An 18566-nucleotide genomic window follows, 5' to 3' on the forward strand; every position below is an offset into this window, starting at 1 on the left:
TCGGCTTTCTGGGCATTGGCCATACCTTTGTCTGTTTCCCTTCCACCTGATTTCCCCGCTTTGGGGATCTCAGCGCCGGGAGCTGACTTAAGGAAATCTGACCTAGACAGAGGTCTGACAGAGTCGTCCGAGGACGAGCTGCCGGACTTGTACTTGGCTACAATTTTGGCCTTCTTTTTGGACATAGCCTTCTTTCTGGCCACTCTTCACTTCCAAGACACAGACTCAAGTTCCCAGCGTTGACTAGTATAACCATTGCAAGCATTAAGCACCAGGTAGTTGTGTTTAGATGAGAGATCTAGACACAGTTTGGAATCCACGTGACGAAGTTCTTGATTCTGAAACAAAATTATTGAATTGTGAATTTTAATGAAACAAACAAAACGAGTTTCAAATTTTTGTTCGTTTGATACAGATTTAACTGTACAACTGCTAAGGTTTTTAGTCATGGGGTCCTAACCCACCATTCGGCAATGCAATACGCTACCCGAGACCTTAGTGGGTCGAGAAAAGCCAGAAGAAGTGATTGTCCAAAGTCCAAATGATCACCCATTCGGACGCTAACCACGTGCAACGTTGCTTAACTTCAATCTATTAGGAACTGTCAGTTTGATTCCAGTGTTGCCAAGTCTTACCTCTTTATCATAGGTCCAGCGTTGCCGATTGAACCCGGAGCAGGCGAGTATTCGTACGCGTGGTGATATATCGTTCTCATATTCAGGCACATCCAGACATACAGATTCATCAGTAGCTATCAGATCAGTAGGGAGTTTCATGACGAACATTTGTGTAAGGACAGGGAGGTGAGTGCAGGGAAGTAGAGAGGCAGGACCTGATGCTTGGTTCATTGAACCCTTGGCTAGAGGCTGCAAACAGACAGGAGACAAAAACAAACTAAGCTCCATTTCCTTATTCAAACTCCTATTTTCCTTTTCGACTATGGTAAAAAACAGAATTAGAGAATTAGAATTTTCCTTTTTGGGCGTAATAACGCGACCACGGGACGCTTTGGTATTTTAAATGGTTCGTCATCTAATCGAGGGGCCTCTAAGTGAAATTTTACTATTTGTTTGATAACAAAATTCCAAGAATTAAATGAGTTTGTCTCTCATGTTAAAGGAGTTGTTTTCATACATGGGCACCTGTGGGTAAACACCACAGAATATGCTTTGGCAGCCAACGTGTTGAAACAGAACCAAAATGAGTGGGAGTTGTTTTCATACATGGGCACCTGTGGGTAAACACCACAGAATATGCTTTGGCAGCCAACGTGTTGAAACAGAACCAAAATGAGTAACTTTCCTCTTTGTAAGCTATGTGTACCAAATATCATGGATGCTGGACAAACTGCATGTGGAACAGACAATCTAAAACAAAATCATGGAGTTTAAAACTTGCAAATCTGTTCGTTATTTCAATGGTCTCTTGTCCTCATCTGTTAGATACTACAAGTTGAAATTACACTTGGTTTCAGTGTTAGATACCATTTGAATTATTCACTTACCTTTTCCACACACTTGTGTGTCTGTACATGACGTATTCTACCGAAGAACTTGTCATCCATAGGTAAGAAATGATGTGGCCAGACATGTGTTAGATACCATTTGAAACTGTGGCACTTCAACTGTTTGCGAAGTTCTAGACGAGATCTTACGGCTTGCTTGTCTCGTTGCTTCTCAGCCTCTGAAATGAACAACACGGGATTTCTTAACTACAATAATGACCTGGGTGCCATTACTTTTTTTCCTGAGAGAGGATTAGGTTTTTAGCCCGTCCTTCCTTTATTATTACGATAGTAATAAAAAAAAGGTATGGTGGACGGGCTATTGTATTCGCTTCGGTGTCGTCAGTCTGTCTGTCTGTCCCCATAGAAGGACTTATCCAAACCTGGCCGACCTATATATCAAACTAGTGGTTGACCCGTCCTTTGTACGGGACCACCACACACACACCACACCCATCACACACACACACACACACGGCCGTGCTACGCGCTCCATGACATGTCCCACAGTGCAGCATAATAGACATAACTTTGAACCGCCGCCATTTTGAATCAGGATGGAATATGACAATTTTAAGTAGCCTATGTCACCCGGAGTACTTTGCTTAACAACCACAAAAAATTTCATCAAAATCGGTCGAGCCGTTTTTGCGTGAAAAGAGGACAACCAAAGGTCTATTTAGCGTGACAGACATACACACAGACAGACAGACAGACAGAAATTTTTCTAATGTGATTTTTGGAATCGTGGATGCATAAGGAGTAAGAATAACTAAAAATTTTGTGAGGGGCGTATCATTGAGATGACGGGCGAGCGTTGCACGGAATCTTCCCCAATCAACATCTTTGATGATGAATCGGGGTGCATCCGGAACAGACGGCCCCCATCCGACGATCTCAAATCCGATAACTCGATGGTCACTGGTGATAAGACCAGTTTCCACGTGCCATCCTCTGACCCGCTGGTGTAGGCTTCGGGAGTTCACCAATGTAACATCAATGTTACTCTCGCCTAGGGTGTTGCAGTAGGTACTTGGCCAACCTGGAAGATTCAGCAGAACCAATCTGGTTTCTGCTAGAAAATTCTCGAAGGCCAGACCTTTCGGACAGTCTCTTGCTCTAGCATCATGCCAGAGCTCCGATCGTGCGTTTATGTCTCCTCCGAAGATGACTTCAAATCCGCCCAGAACTCGCATGATTTCGCTAAGTCGCTCAATCATGGGCTCGATGGGTTTGTTGAATTTGAAGTATCCGGAGATGAGTACCAAGGGCTTTCTCATGGATCTGGTCGAGTCGCTGCTTCTGGTCGAACCCTGACCAGCTGGGGTTGCGGACGACGACATGTCGTCGCCGCTTCCGGTCGAACCTAAACCGGCAGTAGTAGCAGACGACTGAACCTCACCACTCGAATACCTGTCAATGACCATTACTGAGAAGTAATTGTCACTGAGGTGACTCAGACACATACAGTTGATGTCGGAACCCACGACAACGATCGCAGAGTTGGATAGTTTTCTTTATGAAAACTCACATTTTGGTGGGGAGGTGAGACCTTGGTCATCTCCTTCATGACCTCCAGCCCATTCTTTTCCTTAGAGGAAACTGTGAATCCTGCCTCCTTGCGGGGCCGAATAGGCACTTTTCCAATGGAAGGAACATGGACTTCCCTCGCCCTGGGGACCTTTGCAGGTGCGCCCTTGGGCGAATGACCACTCGAGGGCTTGGTCCTGGAGTCTTTCGTCTCATCGGGTTTGGCTACCGCTGCCGAGAGGGCAGCCGGCTTTGCAGTCGTGGTGTTACCATTCTTGACTGTCGTAGGGACAGTCAAGCTTTGCGTTCGAGGTCTTCGCCTTGGTTGCCGGGCGGGGCTACCAGCTTTGCGCTCGATTTTTCATTCGTTTTCTTCGCCACTGGCGGTGGGGACGGTGGACAGTCTCCAACTGAGGGACCGTATACGGGGGAGGAAGTGAGTGACTGGGAGTATGACTTCCCAGGCACAACCCTTGCCCTTTCCAGTCGCATGGCCTTTTCGACGGCCATTTGTACTTCAGTGGAGATCATACCCTGAATCTTGCCCACCGTGATCTCGTCAAGGGCATGCTTAGCTCGGTTAGCATGACCCCTGAGGTTCTTGACAATCTTGCCCACCTTCTCCTTGTCGGCCTTGGAGATGCGATCGAGGCGACCGACGATCTTTTGTAGTTCGTCAGCCTCCTCTAAGGCGCCCTCGATACTCTCTTCGAGGTCCCGAAGCACTCTTCTATCGCTCTCCTTTTCGGCAGGAGAATCTTTCTTGGGCATCACAGCTTTTTCGGAGCGGGTCCCGCCACGTTGGTTTGTCCCCTTACTGCCAGCAGTACTTTTGGGGGCCCTGTTGGGTCCGGACGCATCGCTCTTTTTGGCGTGTGATCTTGTCTTCCTTGTGAAACTGAAGTCTGAGGAGCCACTGCTGTGACGACCACCATCAGATGAATCTTCATCAGCCACATTCTTCGGTTCTTTGGGCAGATCCTTGAGTTCGTCCACCTTCCCCTTAGCGTCATCGGCACTCTGGGCATTTTTCTATCGTTCTCCTTTCCAACAAGAGAATCTTTGTGCCCTTTAATGGGGGAATATTAGCGTCCCCAGGATTTGGTGCGCTGAAATTCTTTTTTTAGTAATCGACTCCGTGCGGTACTAGTGTCATGACTGGTGGCTTTAGTGTTATTATATAGAAGCATTAACCTTCTCTTTGATGTTGGTGACTAACACCCATATTTATGAACAAAATGCTGGCTCTTAAGTTCGTGCTAAGCATAGTCTCAAGGCATTTGATTGGTCAATTTTGACTTGAGACTGATCTAAAAACGATCATTCTTGTTCATAAATACGAGTGTAAGACATTCAATAAGATATCCAACTTCTAGCACTCCTCGAGTGCAAAGCCTTACCCAGGTGTACTTCCAAGTGAAGCTTGCAAAATACAACACCAATGAAGTCAGCCCTATCTAAGGGAATGTCGAGTTAGTGGAAACGCACCTTAATAAACTGCAAACCAGTGTTAAGCAACCATATACTTGACCAATATAAAAGCTTTTTTTTCCTTTCCACTTGGGGAAAAAAATCAAATTATTTCCTCACAATTGATCATAATAATTATAAGGTAGTCTTGAGGTTCTCTAATTTGCATATAAGCACTCCCCGGGTGCAGAGCCCTAAAGTTTTCCCTTTAATCAAATCAAAATTAATTTCCGTTTTGTCCTTTCAGAAATAACTATGTACAATACAATAATTTTACTATTTATATTAATTCTAAAAAACATCTAAGTTACAACTATTTATATTTTTTATTTTATAAAAATAAAAGAACTTATTTATCTTATGATATCCGACTTGTTATTATTTATTTACTTTACTTCGTCTTACAACTTCCACGCTGTTGGCCATGGATTCAAGTGTTTTTACTTTTACAGCTTTTGGTAATTCAACAGAACTGTAGACCTGGCTGTAATATGCTGATTCGGTTCGCATAGAGAATTCAAATGCAGAGGATTGGTTCAATCCCAATTACCTCACAAACTCACAACATGTAGGTACCTATCTAGCTAAATATTTGCATAAATAACAACAAATTTATTCATTTCTATCTTTTTAGTGTCATTGTATTTGAGTATAATTTTATTACAATCTTAACATAAGGTAGGTAATAATTAAGTAGCTGCTTTAAAAGTACATAATACTATATTGGAGGGAGTAAAGTAGAGTTAAGAGATCAACAATTCATTACTTTAACTATTTTATCAATAAATAATCCAAGGGTTAAGAATTTGTTAAGGTTACAAAAAGTAGAGAGAATATTTTTTAGGAAGGTACAATATACGTATAGAGATTCAAAACATAAGTAATTAGGTTGGTATTCTAAAATATAGAGGGCAGAAAAATTGTTCGGGGGAAATTCTTACTATTAAACAAATTAGGTAGGTATATAGGTATTTCTTTAACCACGATGGAATAAACTACGGGCTAAAAAATTCCCGGAGGGACGGACCCAGCTCGTTTGACATCAGGGGATCCCAAAACGGATATTTCCAACCATTTCCCGATTTTGAAAATTTGGACCGATTGCAATACTTTCATTACTAGTATATAGATTATTATTATTACTCTTATTTATAGGGACTTTGTGTTGGGCTCTCCGGTAGATTTCTAGGGAAGTTTGAACTTTTAAAGTTCACAAAAGGAACGATTTTCCAAATCATACGTAGAAAAAGCCGTGCTGTACCGGTCATCTAGGGTTAGGTAGTTCGCAAAAAGGACCAATCACTCACCTGGGTTGAACTTGAAGTAGAATTCCGCCCATTCATCCATCCATACGAGAGCAACACGAGCCAGGTTCCCATACAACACTTCCGATACTCCCCCGGGAAACGAGTACGGGGAAGCTTTGCGAAACAGATGCGCTACATGGGAGCATGGTGCAATCTCAATGCTCCCTCCACATTGCCACACACGGAATGACATCTCCAGATTCTCCCCTCCCCATACCTGCATCTCCTCGTCATAAGCACCAATGTGAAAGAAATAAGCACGGTCTATAGCGAACAAACCTCCCGCCATAGCTGGGGTTCTGAGGAAGAAACGAATCAAATAGTATAGGGTTAGGTTGCGTGCAAAAAAATGAGTTTTCGGAAATGAACATTTTTCAAAGAAGTTAGTCGATACTTAGCGTTTTTCACATCATTAGAGATATGTAATTATTATCAGAAACCCATAGCAGGTACTTTGTTATCACAGGGGGGGAAAAAACTATCAAACTAATGCGTTTTACTAAATAATAATAATAATCATCACCGCTTAGAATCAATTTTGGGGAAGTCATTTATTGATGAAAATTTTCAACAAGAAGGCATGTACTCACTTGAATGGCTCAGTGAAATCTTTTCTCTTAATTATAGCATCACTTGACCCATATGTATACCATCTGAAGTGTAGCTCCCAATTGAAAGCTCCCCAATGCAACTCGAAACTTCTCACGTAGGCAAATGTGACGTCAGAAATGATATCTATCACAGGACATACAACACGGGTTCTATCCTCAGCTACTCTAGCTACGAGGTTCTCTAACCAGCCTGCAAGTAGAATAGAATATTGTGACGTCAGAGATGATATCTATCACAGGACATACAACACGGCTACGCCGAGCAAGACCAATAAATGGATGAGTGACATGAACGGGCATGCCTTAATGATTTACTAGCAGAAATCTCGCGGGATTTCGACTAGTATGTAATAGAAAGTGGGAAATAAAGAACTAATTGAATACTTACCTAATGTACATTCACAGTGAGCGTCGAGAAACACAAGTATTTCTCCTTCTGCCTGTCTGGCACCTAATAGCCTAGCTTTGATAAGACCTACCCTTCCTGGAGACCTGATCACTCGGGTAGGTACACTTAGCTTGGCAACATACTCGTCTAGTGAAGACTTGAGAAACTCTGAAAGCAGAAGAAGAAAAATCACGAACCAGGGTTCCAGAAATCAACTCCAAAGCCAATGAAATTGAAGTTTTTTTCGAATAAGGTGTTTTAACTCTGGAATACCAGGTTGTTCACGCCGAAAATTGAAGTTAAGATTAATGAAAGTGGCTAATTAAAGGAAAATAATCATCTTTAAGAGGTTTGATAGAGGGAACTGGAACAACAGGACAGGATTTCGGGAATAAATTAGGTAGGTACATAGGTACTGATTTTCTCTAATCACGATCAAATATGTAAATTACGGGCTAAAAAATTCCCAGGGGGAAGGGCCCAGCTTGTTATATATTAGATTACCTCTAGTACTGGCATCGTCCACCAGTAATATTTCCTTGAGCATAGAGCGGGGTGATCGTGATATAACACTATGTACAGTTCTTAACAGTGCGGACCAGGCTTCATTATGAAATACAATCACTATGGAACTCTTGGGCAGAAATTCCTCATTGAACACTTTTTTTTTGCACCTGAACATATAAAAAAGAAATCATAATCCCTTCCTTCCACCACCACACCGCCGCCACCACAAAGAAAGCTATATTTTCCACAGAAAAAAAGAGGTCTTTTAGCTAAAACCATAAAAAAAGGTATCCGTTGAAATTTTTCTTTGATTTACTAGCAGAAATCTCGCGGGATTTCGACTAGTATGTAATAGAAAGTGGGAAATAAAGAACTAATTGAATACTTACCTAATGTACATTCACAGTGAGCGTCGAGAAACACAAGTATTTCTCCTTCTGCCTGTCTGGCACCTAATAGCCTAGCTTTGATAAGACCTACCCTTCCTGGAGACCTGATCACTCGGGTAGGTACACTTAGCTTGGCAACATACTCGTCTAGTGAAGACTTGAGAAACTCTGAAAGCAGAAGAAGAAAAATCACGAACCAGGGTTCCAGAAATCAACTCCAAAGCCAATGAAATTGAAGTTTTTTTCGAATAAGGTGTTTTAACTCTGGAATACCAGGTTGTTCACGCCGAAAATTGAAGTTAAGATTAATGAAAGTGGCTAATTAAAGGAAAATAATCATCTTTAAGAGGTTTGATAGAGGGAACTGGAACAACAGGACAGGATTTCGGGAATAAATTAGGTAGGTACATAGGTACTGATTTTCTCTAATCACGATCAAATATGTAAATTACGGGCTAAAAAATTCCCAGGGGGAAGGGCCCAGCTTGTTATATATTAGATTACCTCTAGTACTGGCATCGTCCACCAGTAAAATTACGGGCTAAAAAATTCCCAGGGGGAAGGGCCCAGCTTGTTATATATTAGATTACCTCTAGTACTGGCATCGTCCACCAGTAATATTTCCTTGAGCATAGAGCGGGGTGATCGTGATATAACACTATGTACAGTTCTTAACAGTGCGGACCAGGCTTCATTATGAAATACAATCACTATGGAACTCTTGGGCAGAAATTCCTCATTGAACACTTTTGTTTTGCACCTGAACATATAAAAAAGAAATCATAATCCCTTCCTTCCACCACCACACCGCCGCCACCACAAAGAAAGCTATATTTTCCACAGAAAAAAAGAGGTCTTTTAGCTAAAACCATAAAAAAAGGTATCCGTTGAAATTTTTCTTTAGCCAAATTTACTGTAGGTCTTACTGTTGGTGTCTTTGCTGACCTAACCAATCTGAGTAGTGTAGTTGTTAGCACGGTGGACTTTGGATTTGGAGTCTGGAGGTTGGTGGTTCAAATGGACTTTAGCAAGGTTACATCGACATTTTTTACAAGAATTCGTACTAAACACGAAATTTACTTAACTTTATTTTGTTTGACAAATAGATCTCGTTTTTTTCAATAGGTTTGATAGTGGGAACTGTAACTGTTAAGGTCTTATCATTCCAAAATCTAAGAGAGAAGGAAGACAGGATAGTAGAAAACCAGCCGTTCCGAGAATGAACATTATCCGTTCAACGCCCCGGGCGGGTATCGAGCCCGCAGACGCGCTACTATTAACTAAACTATTTAGGTTGGCTAATAGATCTCGTTTGACTTACTTGGGTTTCCTGACATCAGGTAGAGTCCTATTAACTGGAATCCTATCACTAACCAATAGATTAAACCGATTGATCTGGTAGAGTTGTTGTGCTTTGGCATGTAGATGGGAAGGTAGGTTGACGGGTACTCCATTGCGACCTTCATTGGGTTTCGGATCGTACAGGTTACTGTTGATGATTTCTAGATAGGAGAAAATGGTTCAGACAGCAAATTAAACCAAGTGGGTTCCAAATTTCAACTCGATGTTTTAGCATCCAGTGTGTCTGTACGTTTGTTTGTTTTGCCATAATTCTCGGACGGTTTGTCCACTTTTGAAGAAATGTTGAACACACAAATGAAAATTTCTCATCAGATCTTTTGGGCCCATCTGACTACGCAGTGTGAATACGTATATTACTCGTATAGTAGGTACACATGTAATAAAGTTATATGTAGTACCTACCTATGTAGAATTGTAGATGTTTCGCTTCCAGTGTGTCTGTACGTTTGTTTGTTTTGCCATAATTCTCGGACGGTTTGTCCACTTTTGAAGAAATGTTGAACACACAAATGAAAATTTCTCATCAGATCTTTTGGGCCCATCTGACTACGCAGTGTGTACTGTGTATTACTTGTATAGTAGGTATAGGTACACATGTAATAAAGTTATATGTATTAGGTACCTACCTATGTAGAATTGTAGATGTTTCGCTTTTTTAGGAGTTTTAAATATAAAGTCCTACCTCTCTCGCAGTTTTCATTTGTACAACTAATGACTCTAGAGTAGATACTTACCATCACTCAAATTGCTGTGTAATCCTCCGTCCACAGAGTCACCTAGGTAATGTCCGACAACCACATGAACACCTCTCCTGTCTATGTAATCCTGCTGATTTCTTGCCAATCTGAAATCAGATACAGGATCCGAGAATGTGAATATGCCTTTCGACGAAACTTGAGTAATTGAACGACCGAAATGAGTTCCATGTTTTGTCTTTTTACTTTCCTTATCCTATAGGAAGGAAAACAATGTAATCGAAGCAAATTTTTGATGGTCAGTTTTTAGTGCCAAAACGCGTTTTGAGTTCTCTAGACTAGAGACTAAATACAAAGTTTCAGCCATTGTCCGTGTGTGTCTGTCTGTAAACAAGATATCTCAAGAACGGTAAGAGCTAGAGACTTGAAATTTGGAATGAAACTGTCTAATGTGACAAAGACACTTTTGTCTAATGCGACACTTTTGGTTAAGATCGGTGCAACGGTTGGCGGCATTTTACCGCTTTTTGGCGGTTTTCAGTGTAATTCAATATCTCGGGAACGGTATTGAAATTTGGTATGTAGTCCACAAATGAGACAAGAATGTAACACAAAACCTTTGGTTAAGATAGGTGCTGCGGTTGGCGGTATTTTGACCACTTTTTGGCGGTTTTCGACCGTTTTTTGGCGGTTTTCAGCTATACTGACTAAACGGTTCTTATTGTAAAAGTTACTATAGAACATAAAAATAAGCATCATTCAATAGGATAAGGAAAGTCGTGTGATGTTCACACCAGATTTTTTTTTAGTTTGTCTCTTTGTTTCATCATGACTCTCGAACGGTTTATAAATTTTGGGTTTATCAGGCCTATGATGGCCGTGTAGAGGTCCATTTTTCCGAGTGGGTTCTACAATATTCACTGAAGAATTAGTAGAAAGAGAGTATACCCTCCAAAGTATATACTGATTTTAGTTTAGCTATACAGCGCTGCCAGTATAGTATACTAAACTTGGATCTCTGCTCTCAGAGGGAAACCTCGAATCGATTTTTAGTCCGTCCTTCCTTTATTACAGGGGTTCTTAACCTTTTAGAATTGGCGGACCACTATTGATAAACCAAAAATCTCGCGGACCACTTGAGATTATGTATGTATATAGGCAATCAATTGTACATTGTACACGCTATGTGACAATGGGTATGTATTAGAGGGAAAAGGTGAGTTGGTTCCCAAAAAAAAGGTCCAGTTTTGTCACGTATGAATTGGTATTAGAGGACCCATATATACCTGTTGTATGAAAAGAGGAAAGATTTTTTTTTTCTTTCTTAGGGGTATGTTATATAAAATAGAGACACGATGACTTTTTCCTTACTCACCTCTCGCGGACCCACCACCTGAAACCTTCTCGCGGACCACTAGTGGTCCACGGACCATAGGTTAAGAATGGCTGCTTTATTATTACAATAGTAATAAAGAGGTATAAGGGACGGACTATTGTATTCGCTTCGGTGTCGGTCTGTCTGTCTGTCTGTCAGTCTGTCTGTCCCCATAGAAGGACTTATCCAAACCTGGTCGACCTATATATCAAATTAAAGGTCTTTTTACCAGGAACACGAAAATGGTGGTGCAAATTTTGTCCAGAAAACCATAAAGCCAAAAAACAAAAAAAAAAAAACTGTTTTTTGGGGGATTTTTTGTTGTACTTTCAAGCATCTTGTTTCTTTCCTAGTTTTAGTAATTTTTTTTTCACATTTTCTCACACAAATGAGCTCTGATCTCGAAATTTGTCGCGACGACAGGGCCGGATTACCCATAAGGCAGAATGGCAGACTGCCACGGGCCCCGCGCTTTTGGGGGCCCCGCGCTTTGAGGGTACGTACGTACGTTACGTACGTACGTACGTTACGTACGTACGTACGTTACGTACGTACGTACGTTACGTACGTACGTACGTTACGTACGTACGTACGTTACGTACGTACGTACGTTACGTACGTACGTACGTTACGTACGTACGTACGTTACGTACGTACGTACGTTACGTACGTACGTACGTTACGTACGTACGTACGTTACGTACGTACGTACGTTACGTACGTACGTACGTTACGTACAGACCATGGGCTAAAAATCACTTTTTTGACATCAGGGGATCCCAAAACGGATATTTCCAACCATTTCCCGATTTTGAAAATTTGGACCGATTGCAATACTTTCATTACTAGTATAGCTCCGCTATACTGTAGTAATAGAAAGTAAAAAGTTACGGGTTTTTTTGTTTTTCGAAATTTCGAACAGGCTCCGAGAAAATCAATTAAAGCATAAATTCTGGGACACCCTGTATATCAAATTAAAGGTCTTTTTACCAGGAACACGAAAGTGGTGGTGCAAATTTTGTCCAGAGAACCATAAAGCCAAAAAACCGAAAAAACTGGTTTTTGGGGGATTTTTTTCACATTTTCTCACACAAATTAGCTCTGATCTCGAAATTTGTCGCGACGACCTATGAACTCAAAGCGAGAAAGTTTTAGATAACACTTCAGTCGATCATTTAAGACCGGTTTTACTGTCATCTATGTTAAGCTACGCCGAGCAAGGCCAATAAATGGATGGGTGACCTAAAGGAATAAAGGGAGAACGGGCTATAGTCTTGATTTTAGATCATTACATGAAAGTAAAATAAAATCAATAATAAAAATAATAATAATAATGAACTGGATATTAAATAAATTAGGTAGGTACTGATTTTCTTTAACCACGATCGAATAAAATACGGGCTAAAAAATTCCCGGAGGGACGGACCTAGCTTGTTTCCTCCTCCGTAGTTTGTTCCTAACACTAGAAATTCTAGAATTCTAGGTGCTATAAGCTGTAAATCCAAAGACATTATTTCAGAAATTCGGACTATAGTACAGAGACTCTGAGAATCATTCATTCCATTCGGATAGAGATCACTGATTTTCCAACACTTTAATAATTGTGTATAATAACCAAGCGATGCGATGCATTTGATTCTGAATCAGTCGTGCGTGACCATATGACCACTATTAACAAGTAATTGTACCTACTACCTATGTACCTAGATAGATACCTACCTACTACCTATGTACCTAGATAGATACCTACCTACTACCTATGTACCTAGATAGATACCTATACCTACATTTGGAAGAAGGAAAATATCCAGAATATCATGTTAATCTCTACCTGATGCTTCATAGTATGACAGAGAAATAATAGGATGATCTCTTCCAATACAAGGGACATAGACAATAGACATAGGTACCAATATACTAATACTAATACACAGTCTATCTGACCAAGCTAAACGTATCATAGAAACGGAAAATGCCAGCCTAGTTATTTTGAAAGGTATTATGTACATCTGCCTTAATTGTAAATGCTAGGTCGAGGGTTCAAAAATCCCGCTCGGAGTGGCTTTCTCCTATCCTGTCCTTCTTTTCTTCCTTCGCTTTCGGACAGTTCATAATTATTTTGTTCTGCGATTAATCTCAATTGAGTGATGATCAACCTCAGTGGTGTAGTGGTTAGCGCGGTGGACTTCGGATCTGGAGGTTGGTGGGTCGAGTCCAAGTCAAAGACATAAAATTTAGCGTAGTGTATGAAGCAGGTAACGACATTTGTGACAAGTAATATTAATGCCTAACACAAATAATATTCCTTTTTAAGTGATGATCTGATTTTAGGAGCTCTGTACATCAGAAAAATCAGAATTGTTTGGTGAAATAGACCATCCCAGGCCTGAAGAGCTTGATATACCTATGTATCTATTATTTCTTAATGTATCATGCATCTCATTGAAATGTGGGTACTAACCATGTTCCCAATAGAAGTGATCCATTTAATACTGTTAATACATCTACCTATCTGGTTAATAAGAAATTCGTTCAATGAAAACCTCCATTAGCCCAGATTTTTATATAGAGGAAAACACGAATCAAGTGAAAAGCAAGCAAATTATCAAATGTGGTTGATACAAATCCAATGCAATAGATATTTAGCGAGCAGATAATTATAATAATTGCAGGTGCGAATTTTCTAGTCTATTTAAGCTGTACGTGCCTCCATTACCAAACATTATTATTAAGAATACCTAATTACTTTCTATTACTACAGTGTACTAGGTAGGTAAGAGTATGTAGGTAACTAAATTTTACTTTTAATTGAATAATTAATTTTTCAAATGTTGTGAATGTAAATTCACAGGGTTATAAGAATTATGAATATCGTTCACTAGTACATTATGTATACCTATCTACAGTACCTATCTACAGTACCTATCTACTTATAGGACACTTGGACAGTTGGAAATATTGAATGGAAATAGTTCAGACGAAAATTATATGAATGAAAGAGGAAAACCTATCTACTTATAGGACACTTGGACAGTTGGAAATATTGAATGGAAATAGTTCAGACGAAAATTATATGAATGAAAGAGGAAAATAGCTCAGTTGTTTCCTCAGAGTTTCCAATGAAAAGAGCTCAATGAGACATATCGGTTTAATATGAAGCGGAAAACGAGAAATAATATTAGAGGTTGGACAGAGGGAACTCTATCTGCCGAGGTATTATCGTCCCCAAACCGAAGAGAGAAGGAAGACAGGATAGGAGACAGCTAGCCGTTCCAGGAACGAACCTTATCCGCTACGGTCCGGGCGGAATTCGGACACTCGGCCCAGCGCTTACAAAGCACGCGCGCTACCAACGTTACCATGCTAACTAGGCTGGCATATACATACTGTATGTTTAATATGAACCGACAACAAAATAATATGTACAAAGTGTCTCTAATTGACTATTGGCGAACATTTAGTTTCCCCCCAAGGGTTTGTTCGATTTTGATGGAATCTGGCAAAAATACAGAATACATTTTGTCATTTGAGTCTCTGGGCCCGATAAAGCCTTTTGGGGCCCCGCGGAGGCACTTTTTAGCTAAATTCATTTTAAGGATGAGCTATCCATTCTCCTATAGTTCACTGAACGACTAGTACATAGATATCTTGTAATTTATAATATCAGGATCTCAACGGTAGGTACATAGTACATAAATTGGGATAGAATGACAAATGAAATGAAATTAACGATTCGATACACACCAAAACTCTCTAAGAACAAAAATCTGGTGTGAACATCACACGACTTTCTATTACATTTACGAAATACGTATTTGAAAAAAAAAAAAAAAAAAAAAAAAAAAAAAAAAAAAATTTTTCCCCCCTGGCCCGGGGCGGGGTGGGGGGGGGGGTTTTTTATAAAAACAAGCTGGGCCCGTCCCTCCGGGAATTTTTCAGTCCGTAGTTTATTCGATCGTGGTTAAAGAATACCTATGTACCTAACTAATTTGTTTAATATTCAGTTTTATTATTATTATTTTTTTTTATTATTGATTTGATTTTACTTTCATGTAATGATTTAAAATCAAGACTAGAGCCCGTTCTCCCTTTATGCTTTCTGCTCCTCCGCAAGCGTGCTTGCATACTGGCGCTAACTAGCGGACGAAAAAGACAACTGCCTGAAGTCTGACGTCACACATCTTTGAACTCTTTCAGTAGAATGGAAAATGAAAATTGAACTTTCGAACATTAACAGTTATTTTTTCGAAGTTTTGACTTCAGATTTGGATTTTTCACTACTTTTTACGTAGGAATCGACCAATTATTAATAAATTTTACCCAATTGCAACTGCTCCATTACTTTTTTGACATCAGGGGATACCAAAACGGCAGATTTGGATTTTTCACTACCTTTTACGTAGGAATCGACCAATTATTAATAAATTTTACCCAATTGCAACTGCTCCATTACTTTTTTGACATCAGGGGATACCAAAACGGATATTTCCAACCATTTCCCGATTTTGAAAATTTGTTCCGATCAAAACGGGAGCTGATGACAGTGATAAAGGATATCCACAACCTTGATTCCTATGCGCATGGGTTAGCGATATGTAGGTATGACGTCAGCGCCCGATACAGTGTTGACCGATCAAAACGGGAGCTGATAACAGTGATAAAGGATATCCACAACCTTGATTCCTATGCGCATGGGTTAGCGATATGTAGGTATGACGTCAGCGCCCGATCCAGTGTTGCCGCTACAAGTCAAATGACTCGGTCCGTATGCGCCGGGTTTCTATGATCGTATCTTCGAAACTACTGTACGGAATTTCCTCATTTTTTTTTTAATTTTACGTTCTATCATTTTAAGCGATAAAAAATATTTATGAGACATGAGACACCTCAATTAGGTACTTATTATGTATACGCATATGAATGGAAACAAATCTATCAGAGGGAAGGTACTTGGTTGAGTAAGATTGTGGCTGAACCGAGAAAAAGTATTTTTTCATATTTCATTTATTATTTTGATCAGTGGAAGTGTCTGTCAACTTAAATCAACTAGCATTGAATTGATTGTGTCAATAACTGTATTTCTATTTCTACCGTGTCATTGGCTGAGTTTAATTGTTCTTTCTCGTTGCTATGGTAACAGTACAGCAGGTTCTAGTTCAAATCAAGTTTAGCCTGTCAGGATCACAAGTGGTCACGCGCTTGCATAAACCATACAAAAGTCTCTGGGTTCAATTCCCAGAGTAAAAAAAGTGCATTATAAATTCCTTGCAAAAATGTAAATCAAAGGGTTAATTTTAGGCGTTCTTGTATCAAACAAAAATCTAAAGGCCCGTTCTCACTAGTGAATTTCATTTGATTTTTTTCCGAATGTCCTGTAGGCAATGTAATTTAATTACGCATGACACGATTTTTTTCGAACGACAAGTGGGAACGACCTTAACTTGGAAGTAATGTATCTCTTCTCGGCCTTCTAAATCTTCTAATATTTTCATCGAATAATGCCCATTAAGGGATGGGAATGCTGTAACACAGGCCCGCGAAATTTAGTACATATAACACGCATGTCATAGCTGCGAAATAGGAAAAGCGGCCAAATAAACCTACAAACTTTATGTTGCCAGTCTGGAAACAAAAGCTGCTGTCACTTATTTCTGTCTAGAATTTCCTTTTCAGCATTATGACTTACCTCAAAGTAAGCCAGTCATCAGATTCCTGTAAGCCCAGATCATCTGAATCCAAAGCTAAGTAGAATAGAATATTGTGACGTCAGAGATGATATCTATCACGGGACATACAACACGGGTTCTATCCTCAGCTACTCTAGCTACGAGATTCTAGTTCAAATCAAGGTTAGCCTGTCAGGATCACAAGTGGTCACGCGCTTGCATACCATACAAAAGTCTCTGGGTTCAATTCCCAGAGTAAAAAAAGTGCATTATAAATTCCTTGCAAAAATGTAAATAAAAGGGTTAATTTTAGGCGTTCTTGTATCAAACAAAAATCTAAAGGCCCGTTCTCACTAGTGAATTTCATTTGATTTTTTTCCGAATGACAGTGTTGCCGCTACATATGAATGGAAACAAATCTATCAGAGGGAAGGTACTTGGTTGAGTAAGATTGTGGCTGAACCGAGAAAAAGTATTTTTTCATATTTCATTTATTATTTTGATCAGTGGAAGTGTCTGTCAACTTAAATCAACTAGCATTGAATTGATTGTGTCAATAACTGTATTTCTATTTCTACCGTGTCATTGGCTGAGTTTAATTGTTCTTTCTCGTTGCTATGGTAACAGTACAGCAGGTTCTAGTTCAAATCAAGTTTAGCCTGTCAGGATCACAAGTGGTCACGCGCTTGCATAAACCATACAAAAGTCTCTGGGTTCAATTCCCAGAGTAAAAAAAGTGCATTATAAATTCCTTGCAAAAATGTAAATCAAAGGGTTAATTTTAGGCGTTCTTGTATCAAACAAAAATCTAAAGGCCCGTTCTCACTAGTGAATTTCATTTGATTTTTTTCCGAATGTCCTGTAGGCAATGTAATTTAATTACGCACGACACGATTTTTTTCGAACGACAAGTGGGAACGACCTTAACTTGGAAGTAATGTATCTCTTCTCGGCCTTCTAAATCTTCTAATATTTTCATCGAATAATGCCCATTACGGGATGGGAATGCTGTAACACAGGCCCGCGAAATTTAGTACATATAACACGCATGTCATAGCTGCGAAATAAGAAAAGCGGCCAAATAAACCTACAAACTTTATGTTGCCAGTCTGGAAACAAAAGCTGCTGTCACTTATTTCTATCTAGAATTTCCTTTTCAGCATTATGACTTACCTCAAAGTAAGCCAGTCATCAGATTCCTGTAAGCCCAGATCATCTGAATCCAAAGCCTCCAAATGATTCCAAAGGAGCACCAAACTTCCAATAGACACGGCTGTCAGTAGAAAGCACAGCTTTCGAAACAGGCGCCGACGGCACAACACCATTTCATGACGGATCCGGTCTCTGTCGCGTCAACTATTCATACTGAACATCGCGACATCGCGAGGTAAAACTCGCCGCCAAGTTGTTGCTCCTTTCGCGCCTCGAGTTAAAATCTCTTCATTGAATTTTCTTCTGTACACAGTATGACTTTGTCTTGACTGAATTTCCTTTTGCGCTCTTGATCGGAGAAAAAAGCTTGATCAAGGGTAGGTACCAAGTTGATTGAAATATAGATTAATCAAGGGAATCTATCTTGTTTAAAATAAAAAAATAAAAATCTTAAAATAAAGTTTGAACAAATTTCCGCGCGCCGATTTTCTCGCTAAATAATTTTGATCGTGAATTTGTTATGAACCAGTGGTCTTGACTGAATTTCCTTTTGCGCTCTTGATCGAAGAAAAAAGCTTGATCAAGGGTAGGTACCAAGTTGATTGAAATA

At 39.9% G+C, this 18566-nt stretch overlaps 1 protein-coding gene across 1 annotated transcript; it reads right to left on the bottom strand.

Annotated features, from left to right (window-relative positions):
* Positions 1-205: 205 nt before the first annotated feature.
* LOC103520109 (polypeptide N-acetylgalactosaminyltransferase 13) lies at positions 206-18480 on the bottom strand. Its single transcript, XM_008485210.3, has 10 exons — positions 17978-18480; positions 9803-9912; positions 9028-9208; positions 8297-8466; positions 7707-7874; positions 6402-6612; positions 5812-6110; positions 1505-1683; positions 636-866; positions 206-338 (listed from the first exon to the last, which is right to left on the bottom strand). Exons 1-10 carry the CDS (start codon positions 18127-18129, stop codon positions 207-209), a joined length of 1833 nt encoding a protein of 610 aa, XP_008483432.1. The 5' UTR covers positions 18130-18480; the 3' UTR covers position 206.
* Between the last annotated feature and the right edge of the window lie 86 nt (positions 18481-18566).

The sequence above is a fragment of the Diaphorina citri genome, unplaced genomic scaffold (genome assembly GCF_000475195.1).
Source record: "Diaphorina citri unplaced genomic scaffold, Diaci psyllid genome assembly version 1.1 scaffold69, whole genome shotgun sequence".
NCBI lineage: Eukaryota > Metazoa > Arthropoda > Insecta > Hemiptera > Psyllidae > Diaphorina > Diaphorina citri.